The sequence below is a fragment of the Portunus trituberculatus genome, chromosome 23 (genome assembly GCF_017591435.1).
Source record: "Portunus trituberculatus isolate SZX2019 chromosome 23, ASM1759143v1, whole genome shotgun sequence".
NCBI lineage: Eukaryota > Metazoa > Arthropoda > Malacostraca > Decapoda > Portunidae > Portunus > Portunus trituberculatus.
In genome coordinates this window covers 9,632,270-9,647,269 of record NC_059277.1, presented here as the reverse complement: position 1 = coordinate 9,647,269, position 15,000 = coordinate 9,632,270, and the positions used below count along the sequence as shown (strand labels likewise).

The 15,000-nt window shown below is 39.9% G+C and overlaps 2 protein-coding genes across 5 annotated transcripts in view; one reads left to right on the top strand and one right to left on the bottom strand.

Moving 5' to 3' along the window:
* Window positions 1–1,970, top strand: part of LOC123507761 (beta-1,4-mannosyl-glycoprotein 4-beta-N-acetylglucosaminyltransferase-like) — a 16,454-nt gene extending 14,484 nt beyond the window's left edge. For both annotated transcript variants that reach the window (XM_045260938.1, XM_045260939.1), the window contains exon 5: window positions 418–1,970. In XM_045260938.1, coding sequence (XP_045116873.1) covers window positions 418–574 — 157 coding nt within the window. In that variant the 3' untranslated portion in view covers window positions 575–1,970. The remainder of the gene's footprint in view (window positions 1–417) is intronic.
* Window positions 1,971–3,036: 1,066 nt separating this feature from the next.
* Window positions 3,037–15,000, bottom strand: part of LOC123507762 (sodium- and chloride-dependent GABA transporter 1-like) — a 20,611-nt gene continuing 8,647 nt past the window's right edge. Inside the window, exons 3-13 of one of the 3 annotated variants that reach the window (XM_045260940.1) lie at window positions 13,294–13,428; window positions 12,798–12,935; window positions 12,112–12,166; window positions 11,540–11,730; window positions 10,845–11,022; window positions 10,132–10,354; window positions 9,001–9,229; window positions 8,236–8,348; window positions 7,676–7,819; window positions 7,065–7,190; window positions 3,037–3,055 (exon numbers count right to left, since the gene is read on the bottom strand). In XM_045260940.1, coding sequence (XP_045116875.1) covers window positions 7,074–7,190; window positions 7,676–7,819; window positions 8,236–8,348; window positions 9,001–9,229; window positions 10,132–10,354; window positions 10,845–11,022; window positions 11,540–11,730; window positions 12,112–12,166; window positions 12,798–12,935; window positions 13,294–13,428 — 1,523 coding nt within the window. In that variant the 3' untranslated portion in view covers window positions 3,037–3,055; window positions 7,065–7,073. Of the gene's footprint in view, window positions 3,056–3,757; window positions 7,191–7,675; window positions 7,820–8,235; window positions 8,349–9,000; window positions 9,230–10,131; window positions 10,355–10,844; window positions 11,023–11,539; window positions 11,731–12,111; window positions 12,167–12,797; window positions 12,936–13,293; window positions 13,429–15,000 lie in introns of those variants that run through there. The other 2 variants (XM_045260941.1, XR_006675750.1) reach the window with 2 other exon arrangements.

Sequence of the window (15,000 nt, the reverse complement as noted above, 5' to 3'; positions counted from 1 at the left end):
AGTTTGGCTTTCATTTTGCTGTTCATGCGACTTTACTCTTTCAGAAGTGGGGTCTTGGATTATCCTTAAACTTTTAGAAGCTGAATTGGGATCATCCGCTCACAAACTCCACCAGGAATTGTACTAAGGCTTCCCTGCTTTCATTTTCAAACCTTTTGTTTCTTGTGTTTATCTCGCGTAGTTTTGGTTAATTTTACCACGAATATCCGGTTTATCCTACTATCTTATGTTTATTTCTTTACTAAAATTGTGTCTTCATCTCTCACAATCTTTGTTTTCCCTTCACATACTTCAGCGGCAAGAACCATTTCCGTCTCCGTAACGCCGCGTCTTGTGATGAACAGGGTGGCAAGCCTCGTCATTTATAACTTTCTTCTAACTTCACAACTTCATCTTATTTCTTTCGTGTTCCCTCAGGTGGTTTGATGATAAAGAACACTTCCTGCCAGTGAGGAACACCCACCAGAAGCACTACGCCCCTCGCTACCTGCTGCAGCACCCGGATCTCTACCGCTCCCTCCTTTACCACCCCAGCTATGTCCTCGACCTGGGCCAGCCGAGGGCGCCACCGTAGTGCCTCGGTCGGGGACACTGCACACTAACACCACCAATAAATAATCTAGCGCCGTAAAAATGATCTTCCGCTATAGCCAGTGAGTTACGGCGGCGCGTGGGAGGCTGTTGTTTGTCTTCCGTGTGTAGTGTTCATCATGAAGGGGTAACTCGTGCATTTACTAGTGAACTGATTCTAAACGAAAAAGAAATTCGTCTTTCGTTCCGATATCTTTGTGTGTGTGTGTGTGTGTGTGTGTGTGTGTGTGTGTGTGTGTGTGTGTGTGCGTGCGTGCGTGCGTGTATCGCTGTGGCACCTGTGTCTGGATGACTTCAAGAAGTTAAAGAATTTCTATGTATTTCTCTTCAGCAAGGATTTAATTTGAATACACTTTGAGACAGATCAATGATTGGTGGAGGCGTGTGTATGAGTGTCTTACAACTGCCTATGGTGCATCAAGGAGTGGTGACTTAGACCAGTGTTCTTAACTGTTCATGATCTCAATGTTTTGAAAGACCACAAAATCAATAAGACAAATATTTAGCGTTTATTTCCCCCTGTTAGGTGCAGAATTCTTGTTAAGACGATGTAACTATATTGCTTATGTTCCATCCCTTTTGAAAGAAGCAAGCACGAAGCATCAACACTATGTAAGCATACGAATATGAAATCTTTGCTAAATCATTACTGAAACCATGAAGACGATTATAACTACATTGCTTATACTACATGTTGTTAACCCCTTCAGTACTGGGACGCATTTTTACCGTGAGTTTTGATTATGATTAGACGATTTTATTTACATTACGAAGCATTTATGGAAGTCGGAAGATCAATGGTCAGCGCTCTCACCATTTTTAATCCTTCACATGAATTTTTGAAGCTGCATAAAATCGCCAAGTGATAACAATGAATATGAAAACGTGTCATGGTATTGAAGGGGTTAAATGAAGTCAGGACGAGGTGTCAAAACGATGTAAGTATAGGAATTTGAAAGGGAAGAATGGGAAGGGAGCGAGGAAGGGAGCGAGGAAAGAAGGATGGGAAGGGATCGAATAAGGGAGAATGGGAAGGGATCGAGGAAAGGAGATCGGGAAGGGATCGAATAAGGGAAAATGGGAAGGGAGCCAGGAACGGTACCATGACACACGTGGCAACAGATACCTGGAGATGAGACTGGGGTTCGAATTCTAGAATATGGCATTAAGTCCTTTTCTGCAGTGATGGTAAGTATAACGTGCTGCGATTGTCAGTAGCATTACGGAACATACCTATCGTTACGCTATAGACGTGTTACTCGTGCTATTATTGTTTAGTTAAAGTATTGGCAGTAACATTCTTTTTGTGTAACTAGCAGTTAGTTTGCTTTGAACAAATTCTAGTCATATTTCTATAATAAATATATAAGTCACGGTTATGCCACGCCTCATTCAATACCTTCCACTACGAAGAGAGAGAGAGAGAGAGAGAGAGAGAGAGAGAGAGAGAGAGAGAGAGAGAATTTTTGTTCTGAGACGGTACACGACCTTCTTTCTCTCCTCATGCGATTAATTTTTCTTCATTGTCCCATTATTAGTCACCATTAAAGAAATTCATCACACACACACACACACACACACACACACACACACACACATACACGCCCGGTAGCTCAGTGGTTAGAGCGCTGGCTTCACAAGCCAGAGGACCGGGGTTCGATTCCCCGGCCGGGTGGAGATATTTGGGTGTCTCTCCTTTCACGTGTAGCCCCTGTTCACCTAGCAGTGAGTAAGTACGGGATGTAAATCGAGGAGTTGTGACCTTGTTGTCCCGGTGTGTGGTGTGTGCCTGGTCTCAGGCCTATCCGAAGATCGGAAATAATGAGCTCTGAGCTCGTTCCGTAGGGTAACGTCTGGCTGTCTCGTCAGAGACTGCAGCAGATCAAACAGTGAAACAGTGAAACAGTGAAACACACACACACACACACTCTCTCTCTCTCTCTCTCTCTCTGACATATCTCTATCCATACCTGTCACAAAGCTGTCCATTTATTTCCTGTTGTGCACACGCTTTTCTCTCTCTCTCTCTCTCTCTCTCTCTCTCTCTCAGTTGAAGTATTCTCAACGAAAAATAAAGAAAGAAAAGTGAAAGAGAAAGAAAGAAGGAAAGAAGGAGAGAAAGAAAGAAAGAGAGAAAACACTACTGTCACTAGAAAGGAGAAAAGAAAAAAAAACTACGAAGGAATTTACGACTTTAAAGTAAATTCAGACGAAATAGAAGAAAGAAGAAGAGGAAGAAGAAGAATAAGAAGAATAAGACGAAGAAAAAAAAAAGAGTAAAAAATGAAGCAAAAGGACAAGCGGTGCCATTAAACTCAGTGTTCTTGCCAGTAATTAACCTGTCGATCTCGAGGTGATCTTTACGTCACGTCAATTTTTTAATGGGAAAAGTTTACCTGAGGAGTCACAGCGCCTAACGTGACTCTTGGTGTCTGGGGCGCTCCGAGACAAGCCAGGGAGAAAGCTGGAGAAACGAAGAGAAAGAGGAAAAAAAGGAGAGCGTTAGACAGGGAAAAAAGAAATTGGTCTTAAAAAGGGAACGAAAAGGAAAGAGACAAGAAGGGAGGGAAATAAATAAGTAAACAATAAATAGGAGGCTAGGGAAGCATTCAGCTCCTCATGCAATTTTCACATTAACATTTATTTATTTATTCTTTTTTTTTTTTAATGTTGTGGCCTACAGCGCCTGTAGGTAACTTCAAGAGAACTGGAAGCACTGTTAAGCTTCCGTCCATTAGTGGCGCAGGCAATTTATTTATAGTGGTACCCATATTAGGGCCCATATCACCACCCAAGCGCATCTTTGTTGAAACCACCTAGAACCTGGATATCATGGTGACACGTAGGTAACTTTAAACCACTCGACAAATGACAAAGTAACAAGGCGGTATGTGGTGGGATTCAAACTTACGCGTGGACGTCTGCCCGATCCCACGCTCACCATTATCCTTTACGCCACTACTACTACTACTACTACTACTACTACTACTACTACTACTACTACTACAACTGCTGCTACTACTGCAACACTACCATGACTACTATTACTACTATGACTGCTACTATTAGTATTAATGATATTAATAATGATAATAATAATAGTAATTACTACTATAAAAATCATAACAGACAGGATGTTGAAATGATAATTGTTGTTTGTGTTTTGATCTTTTGTTCCAAAATAATATCAACAACAGAAATGATAATAATGATAATAATAATAATAATAATAATAATAATAATAATAATAATAATAATAATAATAATAATAATAACAATGTATACACAATTGATGGTACTGTATAAATCATTCTCTCTGTCTTTCTTGTACAATATCACAAGAATACATTTACCAACCTTAAAAAAAAAGAAAAAGAAAACTAAGGACACGCTGAATAGGATACATAAATATGCTAATATCCCTAATGACTGATATTTTTGCTGCTGCTGCTAATACTATTACTAATACTACTAACAATACATAAACTAATGCAAACACAATTACAACAATTATTACTTCAGGAACATGGTACTAAAATAAACATGAAAACAAAGACAAATTATGTCATGGTTTTTTTTTTTTTTTTTGTACAGCTGCCTCAAAGGACAAGGAGTCGGGCAGGGGCGAGTCACCTGCTTGTGTGCTAGGTCTGCTAAGGGCGGCGCATAGACCAAGAACTAGTGCTCAGATTGGTGAAGTTAGTTGTCTGTTCTTGATTATCCTATTCCTCTTCATCATTGTAGTTATTTCATTTGTCTTTTGTCTGAAGCATTTTGCACAATATGACATCACTTCTTTGGGGCAACCGTACACCGAGCAAAGAAACATTACAGTGGGCAAAAGTCATTATAGATACAATATAACAGCAGTCACACACACACACACACACACACACACAACTCAATCTACTCTTTCATATTTTGTCTCCACTGTTTATACTAAATTAGATAAAAAAATAAAAAAATCATACGTTGCAAGCATCTTTTTAGATATATCCAAAGCCTTTGACTCGTTAGATCATAAGATCTTATTTGATAAAGTAAACAATATAGGAATGAGGGGATCAACAGTACTAATGACCTGTTAAAGAGCTACTTCTCTAATCGTAAACAGTCTGCTTCTTGTAATGACACCTATTCCGATTATAAACCTATCAAACATGGTGTTCCACAAGGCTCAATTTTAGCCTCTATATTATTTTTAATATGTATAAATGACATCATTAATGCAAGTAATAATGCGGATTTCATCCAATTTCCCATATATATATCTGTTTGGGGTTCAACTTGGCCATCATTCCTGAACAGCATCTTCATATCTCAAAGAGCTATTTTAAGAGTATTTACCTAAAAATAAATAAATAAATAAATAAATAGATAAATAAAAAATAAATAAATAAACTCTTATTTTCATCTCTAGGATTATCACAAGTTCCACATATACATAAATACTTCATTTTGATTACTATATTCAATTGTGTAAAAAATAATAACATTTTTACAGCACAAGATCATGCTCATAATACCAGAAGGAACCAAGTGAACCTGATAGAACAACTCTTTTTCGCAATTTTCTTCTGTGCTTTGACCCAGTGACATCTGGAACTGATACTTAATGAAATAAAACGTGACCTAAACCTTTAAGTATCAAAAAGGAAAAAAAATCTCGCTGAACAAGCACATGAAATGGAAGCACATACTTTATACTACATTGTATACTGTAATGGTAAATGGGTATATACTGTGTGTATATTTACACATATAAGAATGGGAGCTGCTATCTATATACGTGTATGTGTTTAAATGCGCATATGTATGTGTTTGTGTGTGTATCCATATGTATGTATTTGTATGCGTGTATGTATGTATGTATGTATGTATGTATATATTTGTGTATATATGGATTTATGTTAGAATTTTGTGTAAAATGTATCGCCCAGTTTTAAGTATATACTGAGTATGTAAGAAGGGGTGTAATGTTGAATTTTTTCCATTAAGTTCCGCATGGATGAAAGAGATGTTTTACCTCGCTTAGTCATTTGGTCTGCCAAAGAGTTTTCTCCGCGGACCTTACCAGAGAATATGCATTTATGTATGTTTATACATTGTGAGTTTTCCATGACAATAAACTATTTGAGCTTGAACTTAAACACACACACACACACACACACACACACACACACACACACACACACACGGATAATTTCATTGTACATAATATTATGTGAGAAAAAAAATTACAATAAAATAAATACGGAAAAAAACCGAGAGAGAGAGAGAGAGAGAGAGAGAGAGAGAGAGAGAGAGAGAGAGAGAGAGAGAGAGAGAGAGAGAGAGAGATAAAATCAAGAAATAATTAACTAAATCAAAAGCATTCACGACACCCTCTCTCTGTTACATAGTTTTCCATCAACGAGAAACACACACGCCTTTCATTCTTCCCTTTCATCAACGGACTAGCATTTCCACCCCTCAGTGCTGTAGTCACAATAAGGAGTAGTTACCCTTAAAATCAGTACAATAGTGAACAGAAAACGGAGGTGACATACTTTTGATATCTTCTCTGGACTCTCTCAGTTATCACGAAACCATCTTTGAAAACTCGTATCTTGTTAGCTCTGACTAGAAATGATGATACGATGCGTTATGAGTCACTTTACTTCATTTAACTGAGCATAAAATAAAACTGTAGGCACCAAGAGGTTTGAAGTGTTCACTTTAAATACTAAGTGATCCTATTTGTCTTTTAGTAGTCTTGCACGACATTCCATGAAGCAATAGTAGACAAAAGTTTAAAGCTGTCAAGATGAAGACTCGTAAACGCTGGAGAATCCTGTCCCTGCTGGTTACTGAGCGACTGAGTGAGTGATTGCGTGAGTGAGTGAGTGACTGACTGACACTTCCCTTTCACGCCACTCCTGCTTCCTGTTTCTCGCACTGAGTACCGCTGGGTATGTGCGCAGGTCAGGGCTTAGGTCAAAGGTGAAAGTCTCTATTTACGATGATAAAACTATTCTGCTTTTGATAAATATTACACATTTATTTTTATGACTTAAAAGTGATCGCATATGTTCTGGTGTTGATGAGCAATATTATTGAACACACAATGTTATTACTAGTGCTAGTGCTGCCACTTCTACTTCTATCGTTACTAGTATTGCTGCTGCTGCTGCTGCTACTGCTATTACTACCAGCGAGGACATTATTTACATTATCCATACATGATTACATAGAACAATACAAATCTATACAAACGTTACAATTCTGATAACTACCAACCACAACAATAACATCAATATTTAAACATGTACAAAAAAAAAAAAAAAAAGAACCTTATTAGCCTAGATTTAAGTATCTAAGAAAAATGCGTACGGCAAGAACAATCAAAGCTTAGCACATACACACACATTTCATAAAAATACACCACTACCCTCTTTTTACTTAATGCATCACCTCACGCCTCCTCCACTCACCTCTTTCATCTATATCGAGAGTTCAGGATCCAACGTAAAGGCCAAATTATTCACAGGCGTCGCATTAATTATTGTGGACTTGAAGTCACCCCTTCGATAGATTTCTCTCACTGGATCGTCGACATTCTTTTGGGGGGAAGAGAGAGAGAGAGAAGGAGTGGTAAGTGGACTCACCTGGAAGGAATGGGAAGGATGGGTGTAGTCCAAGGAAACTATATAGTGTCTAAGTTTCCTTGATGTGATTTGGATGCAATATTATAAACGAGTACGGCCCGTATTCAGAAACGCTCTGCTCTCTCACCACCATAATTTTCCAAGGCCACAGAGATGATAAGCAGGGTTTTCATGAGTGTTTCTCCAGTTAATACAGAAAGATTGTAACTCTGTTTCTTGAACCGTTAAAAATATATTAAAAACTCGTACAAACTTAAATAAAGCCATTTAAAATAGTGGAGGTGATGCACAGAAGTGTTTGAGAATATGAGTCTAAGTCTTCTCGAAATAAAATCATCAGGGAAACTCACGCAATTACTAATCAAGCTATAGCAACAACAACTCTATAAACAAATCACTACTACTAATGGGCAAAGGAAGAACAAGGTGCAACAAACATTTTTCCCCTTGGTGCAGGCGGCGTATAAGGCGAAGACAGGCACCAGCACCATCGGGCCGAAGGCAATCACTTGGCCAAAGATGAAATATATATCCTTTGGTCCCCTCCACTCTTCGGCGTACAGAAAGTAACCAAACGTGACCTGCAAGGGTAACAAGAACATTAGCAACATTAGGGAAAGTAATGGATAACGAAATATTTATGTAAGGTACCGAATACTCATATGTCTCGGCTTTATTAACGTTTTGGAGTGTTTTCATGATTATATTCTGAGTATTTGATAAAGAGTCTACATCATGAACGGGAAATGGACGGAAACGCTTTGGTGTCTTACATCGAAAAATTTTCAAATGCCACAAATATGACTAGTTTGGCTCTCAATATTGTTTCTCCTTATAATAAAGTAAAAATCTTGTCAATCTTTCACTATAACCATGAAAACAGTCTTAAAAAACGTGTGGTATCAACTAGAGCCTCTTAAAAGTAATGGAGCAGTGATGAGGATATTTCAGAGTAAGTCCAACAAGAGGAGAGGGTGAGAAGGAATGAGTGACTTACTGCCAAATAGACAGGCGTGAGAAAGGTCCAGGTGACAATGAGATACCAACGAATAGGCCGCGGAAGACACAACCCGAGATTATCCTTCATTATGTTGAGTACCTTCCGATATCCTACAGAGAGAGAGAGAGAGAGAGAGAGAGAGAGAGAGAGAGAGAGAGAGAGAGAGAGAGAGAGAGAGAGAGAGAGAGAGAGAGAGAGAGAGAGATAATAATTAGTACACGATACAAATATCTTTACACGATAAGGCAGCTGGTATAACACACACACACACACACACACAAGCCTCCTTCTTTGGCCCTTCAAACCAGAACAGAAAAGTCTTGTAAATAGACCAATTTTCTTCCTTGTGTGTGTGTGTGTGTGTGTGTAATTCACTGTTTTGATCTGTTGCAGTCTCTGACGAGACAGCCAGACGTTATCTACGGAACGAGCTCAGAGCTCATTATTTCCGATATTGGGATAGGTCTGAGACCAGGCACACACCACACACCGGGACAACAAGGTCACAACTCCTCGATTTACATCCCGTACCTACTCACTGCTAGGTGAACAGGGGCTACACGTGAAAGGAGACACACCCAAATATCTCCACCCGGCCGGGGAATCGAACCCCGGTCCTCTGGCTTGTGAAGCCAGCGCTCTAACCACTGAGCTACCGGGCCGTGTGTGTGTGTGTGTGTGTGTGTGTGTGTGTGTGTGTGTGTGTGTGTGTGTGTGTGTGTGTGTGTGTGTGTGTGTGTGTGTGTGTGTGTGTGTACCTACCAAACAAATAACTAGTAATGATGACCTCCAGCAGCGTCAAGAAGAGCATTGAGTGTCTGGTGGTGTAGGTGTCCATCATACTGAAGATGATGATGCCACTCTTTGTGCACATGGTGAGGCCGAGAAGGAAGAAGACGAGGCAGGTGAAGGCGATGACGAAGGAGTGGTAGGGACGCAGCTTCGGATACTGGTCATAAATGGTCGTCGTCACTCCCGACACCATTAGTAACTGCAATGAGATCAACCCTTTTCACCATGCATGCTCCAAAGCTTCTCACTGCTGCAGTGCTTTAACTCAATTTTCTTGCACTAGATCAGGGTTTCCCAAAGTGGGCGGTACCACTCCCCCGTGTGGGCGTTGGAAAAATTTAGGAGGAGGTAAAGAAAAAGGGGGCGGAATGTGGGCGTCAGGAGAACATCACAACCAATCCAAAAATATTCTGGTATTGAGAATTTCAAATTTTGGTGTTATGAATCTAAAGACGCACTGTTATTATCAATGTCCATTCATAAGCAACCAAAACTTTCATAAAACTATATCAATGTGATTACTGCACAGGTATATTCAGGATTATTTAACTTTCCGCCTCTGTATTGTACGTGAAGGAATCAGGTACAGACCGAGGGAGTGGTGGGAAGGGTCACTCATTCCTACTATGACTCACAGCTAGTGAAAGTGTGTTTGTCTGAGTTACTCATGGTTGTATTCACTCGTGTGTTTGTAGGCGACTCCAGTGGAATGAGTGGGAGCCAAGGGGCGGCAGTCCGTAAAAGTTTGAAAACAACTGTATTAAATTATAGTTGAGACCAGCAATCTTCTGAAGGGTTATGACACTAACTAAACACGCCTGAAGAAAACATGACGCCTGTGACACCTAAGTGGGCCTTTTTGTTTAATCGTTTTATTTTCCTTGGCTAGTTATCCTTTATATATATATATATATATATATATATATATATATATATATATATATATATATATATATATATATATATATATATATATATATATATATATATATATATATATATATATATATATATATATATATATATATATATATATATATATATATATATATATATATATATATATATATATATATAAAAGAAGCACTTCACGTCACTCACCTGACTATCGAATCCAAGGGCAAAGATCAAGGAGAAGAAGAGGAAGGCCCACAAGGAGGTGTTTTCGTAAGCAAGTAGGGAAGAGAACAGCTTGAAGACCAAACCGGAGATGTCATTGATGTCTTTGATCTTGTCAGGTGAGATGGACAACCTAACGCTGTACACAACTTGCATGCAGAAAAAAGATGTGACCACGTCCAACAGGCACAGCAGAATGGAGTCCCTGGAGGGAAATAATATGGACAGTGTTGTGATATTTTCGTTTAGTGTGTGGTGCTTCAGATTTCGCGTATTGTTAATTCTTCTGTGAGAGCCTCAGTGCCTCCAATAACTGGCACCTTTGCATCACTAAGTTGTATACAAGTAAATAATTAAGTGGGTAAGATCCAGTTTTTTTTTTTTTTAACGTCGGTCAGGTGGCATTAAAAGCTTATACAGACGTAAACACACACAGTCTCACCGGTTTCTGTAGTTAGGATTAGTTAGTGGTCACGATATAATTTCTACGTTGAGGAGCCAGCCAATTCCTGGAACGCCTGGCCTTTACAAGTCTAGAATTCCACTGCTGGACAAAGGTCGTCTACTCGCCTGCTCCAGACTCGCACAGCAAAAGTTTTCATCTCATTAATCCATTTAATATATCTATCCTGCCTCCATCTGGTTATATATTTATCAACCTGAATTTCTGAATGTATATTGCTATTACTAAATACCTGATGACGTTTTGCTCCACCCGATTGTGCGAGGCGACCATAACAATGCCATGTCCAACACCAAGGGAGTAGATAACCTGTGAGGCGGCCTCGCTGTAGATCTTCAGCTCTTTGAGGCTTTCCACTTCCACAGTGATTAGGTTGTTGAGCAAATCGTCTTGCTTGATGTATTTGTAGTCTGAGGAAAAGAGACGGATATTACAAGCGGGTTTGTGTGCTTGTTGACCTTGTTGCTACATTCACACATTCACGTACTTCTGCTTCTTTATTTGCGAGTACAATCATCCAGTTTTTCCTTTATTCAGTGTCGCGCACTCCTTAACTTTATCACTTCTTATTCACTGCGAATATACATTTGTATCTGTATAAGGGAAACTGAAGATTTTAGTGTGTGTGTGTGTGTGTGTGTGTGTGTGTGTGTGTGTGTGTGTGTGTGTGTGTGTGTGTGTGTGTGTGTGTGTGTGTGTGTGTGTGTGTGTGTGTGTGTGTGTGTGTGTGTGTGTGTGTGTGTGTGTGTGTGTGTGTGTGTGGTACATATTAGTGTATTTTGTAATTAAATATTGGGATAATGTAACACAAGGGTAGAACAAAACAATGTGTTCTGTAGTTCCTTATTATGCTGTCTGCAATCAGCTGGCTAATCGGCTGGCTAATCTGAAGCAAGCAACATGGGCAGCAAAAGGGGATAAACTCACTCAAGCCGAAGAGACACAGTAGCACCACGTAGGGATACAAAACCGTCACGTAGAAGACTTTGCCACTGTGTCTGACTCCCTGGATCAGACACACAATCACGAGCACCCACGCCACACCCAGGCACAGCATTAGCCAATGGTGCATTTCGTATGGGTGCTCAGTTTCTGTGGATAAGCCGCCAATACTCTCACTGAAAGAGAAGCAAAGATGAAACACAAGCGATACTATATAATTAAAACGTCTCGGTGTCTTTTCTGCACTACTTTTAATAAACTGATTTGTTACTGCAGTTTTCAAAGGTATTTATTTGTTTCTTATGGTAGTTCAACAAGATCCTCTATGGAAAGCAGCTAAGGGAACTTAACATCTTTTCTGTGGCTTTTAGAAAGTTTATCAAATTATCAAAATTATTTTTCTTTCTGTAAGCCTTCAAAATACATAATCTCATGATGCATCAGAGACAAGCATGACCTGGAGAGCGAGATAATGAAAGTGTTTGGAGGATCAGAATGACTTGGTTATTATCTTTTTTTACGAATATCATTCCAAAGTGTTGGTATGCTATACTTACTTGAAATAACGGTTGGCACTTTCAAACGCATCTTCCATTGTATAATGCATGCAGTCTGTAAAACAGAGACGTTAGTGTTACACGCGTCACACGAAAAAGTCACAGAACGCCTAACTTCTCACCTCTCTACTACTTCAGATTGGCGCACGGCAAATATTGTGTTGCTGTGTCTCAAACTCCTTCCAAAAATTCCTTCACGTATCATCTCGATATAACCTTCCACACAATCATCCGTTCTTATTCGGCCACACTCAACCATTTCTCTTATCTACACTGAACTTAAGTATACTGTAAGTGCATGGACAGTTATTCAGTCTACATCTTAATTGGATATTTTACATCTATTCTCTTGTTGAAATAGTTTTCATAAAGTCAGGTGATCTTCGTTGCCTCCATCAATGATTTTCTGTACCCACCTATGTGAGGAGTGTTGCTCTCATATATACGGCAGAGATTCAATGCACACAGCATCTCTGAACACAAACTTTTTCGTCTCATTGATTCATCTCCACCAGGATGCCTTGATTCACTCACTCAGTGTCATGATGCTGCATCTCTTATTATCTTCTACCACTATATCCATAATTACTGCTCCTTTGAATTTCCTAACTGCACGTTTTCTGAACCCCCGGCCTCTCTCTAATGAATAAGTTTGGGTTACGGTAGTTGCACCCGTGTTTTCTTACCGTACTCTTTTCCTTTGCAGGGTGACCAAGGGATGGGCGACAAAAAGCTTCCTCCAAGGTAGAAAAGACTCCAACTCAGAATGACGTTGTAATACACAGAGATCATGAGAAGCTGCAACACCATTGCCCAACCCACTCCTAGAACACACGGGTAAGAATATTAGCAATGATAATTCTAACACCTATTAGGAAGGAATAAATAATGAAGTGTTTGAGAAATACAGAAGATCATATATCTGATTTTCCAATGTATGTTTTCTATTTGCCTTAATATATAATACCAAATCTGCTGGTACACCATGTAAGTACGACTAGTTGTCTCGCGCGTGCACTCACACACACACACACACACACACACACACACACACACACACACACACACACATCAATGTTTAAAAATAAATGAATGAATAAAACGGCAAAGAATCCCAATTACAAATTAAAAGTATGAAGCATTGCATTTCTAAAATATTATTTATCACTTAGCGTGACTTACCTGAGAGGGGCCTGCACATGCGTGAAAAAATGTGTGCTGGTCCACGTTGGTGGTACTGGCCCAGAGAGATCTCCAGAATGAGCAGAGGCAGGCCCATACTCAAAAGGCAGATGATGTACGCTATCAGGAACGTGGCTGAAGGAAAACGTGATTTTTAAGATGTTTCTTTAAAACCAATTAGTATTGTGCTTACTCATTACGCTATCACGATCATGACTGAAACTCGTGGTACAAGTTAAGATAGATTCGTTTGGCCTTTTCATTTGTTTTTGCAGTCATGGGTGTGGCTGTGGACAGTTACAATGTGGCTAATGATTCATCTTCGAGGATTAATGATTCAAAAGAGTGAACACTGCGAGATACCTCATGTACTGAACAGAGACTACACGACAACTAGAGCCAGGTGGTGATCGAAAAAAAACTATGATCTACAGAAAACAGCATATTTTCGCAGCAAGGAGTGACGGAGGCGAGGTGGGCGGACAAAAAGATATTCCGAGCCTCACTCTGACACAGTCCGCCAACAGGCCTGCCACGGCGAGGGAACGTCTGTCTGGCGATGACGGGAGTTGAGAGGCGGAGGAAAAGCGAAAAACAGAATGAGGAGCAGCAAAACAAAAACAGGAAACCGCTGCTGGGGAAAAAGGAGACACTTTGAATTCTTGACACGAGGAGGACAATGTGTGTGTGTGTGTGTGTGTGTGTGTGTGTGTGTGTGTGTGTGTGTGTGTGTGTGTGTGATTCATCTCGGTCGCCTCCTGGTCACCCAGCCAGTCTTCCCCATTAAGGAGCGAGCTCAGAGCTCATAGACCGATCTTCGGGTAGGACTGACTAACTGTTTGCGAAATTTTATTGGAATACATGTTTTCATTGCATTTTATGAATTTGTGGTTTTATACAAGTAAAATTGCCTGCACCATTAATAGGTGGAAGGTGAACAGCGCTTCCCATACATACTCTTCAAGTATACCTATAGGTGCTATAGGCCATAAAAAAAATCATATATATATATATATATATATATTTTTTTTTTTTTTTTACATTACAAGGGCACTGGCCAAGGGAAAACAAAGTGTTGGAAAAAAAAAATCCCGCTGGTTGCCAGGCCCTGTTAAGAGGAAAGTATCTAAAAGGAGGGTCCAGTTAACGTAAGAGGTGTCTTGACACTCCTCTTTTGAAAGAGTTTAAGTCATAGGCAGGTGGAAATACAGACACAGGTAGAGAGTTCCAGAGTTTACCAGTGTAGGGAATGAAGGAGTGAAGATACTGGTTAACTCTTGCATTAGGAAGATGGACAGAATAGGGATGAGAAGAAGTAGAGAGTCTTGTGCAGCGAGGCCGCAGGAGGGGAAGGCATGCAGTTAGCAAGTTCAGAAGAGCAGACAGCATGAAAACAGCGGTAGAAGACAGATAAAGATGCAACATTGCGGCGGTGACTTAAAGAATCAAGACAGTCAGTTAGAGGAGAAGAGTTGATAAGACGAAAAGCTTTAGATTCCACCTTGTTTAGTAAAGCTGTGTGTGTGGATCCCCCCCAGACATGAGAGCCATACTCCATACACGGGCGGATAAGGCCCTTGTACAGAGCAAGCAGCTGGGAGGAGAGAAAAATGGACGAAGACGCCATAGGACACCTAACTTCTTGGAAGCTGATTTAGCAAGAGTAGAGATGTGAAATTTCCAGTTTAGATTTTTAGTGAAGGATAG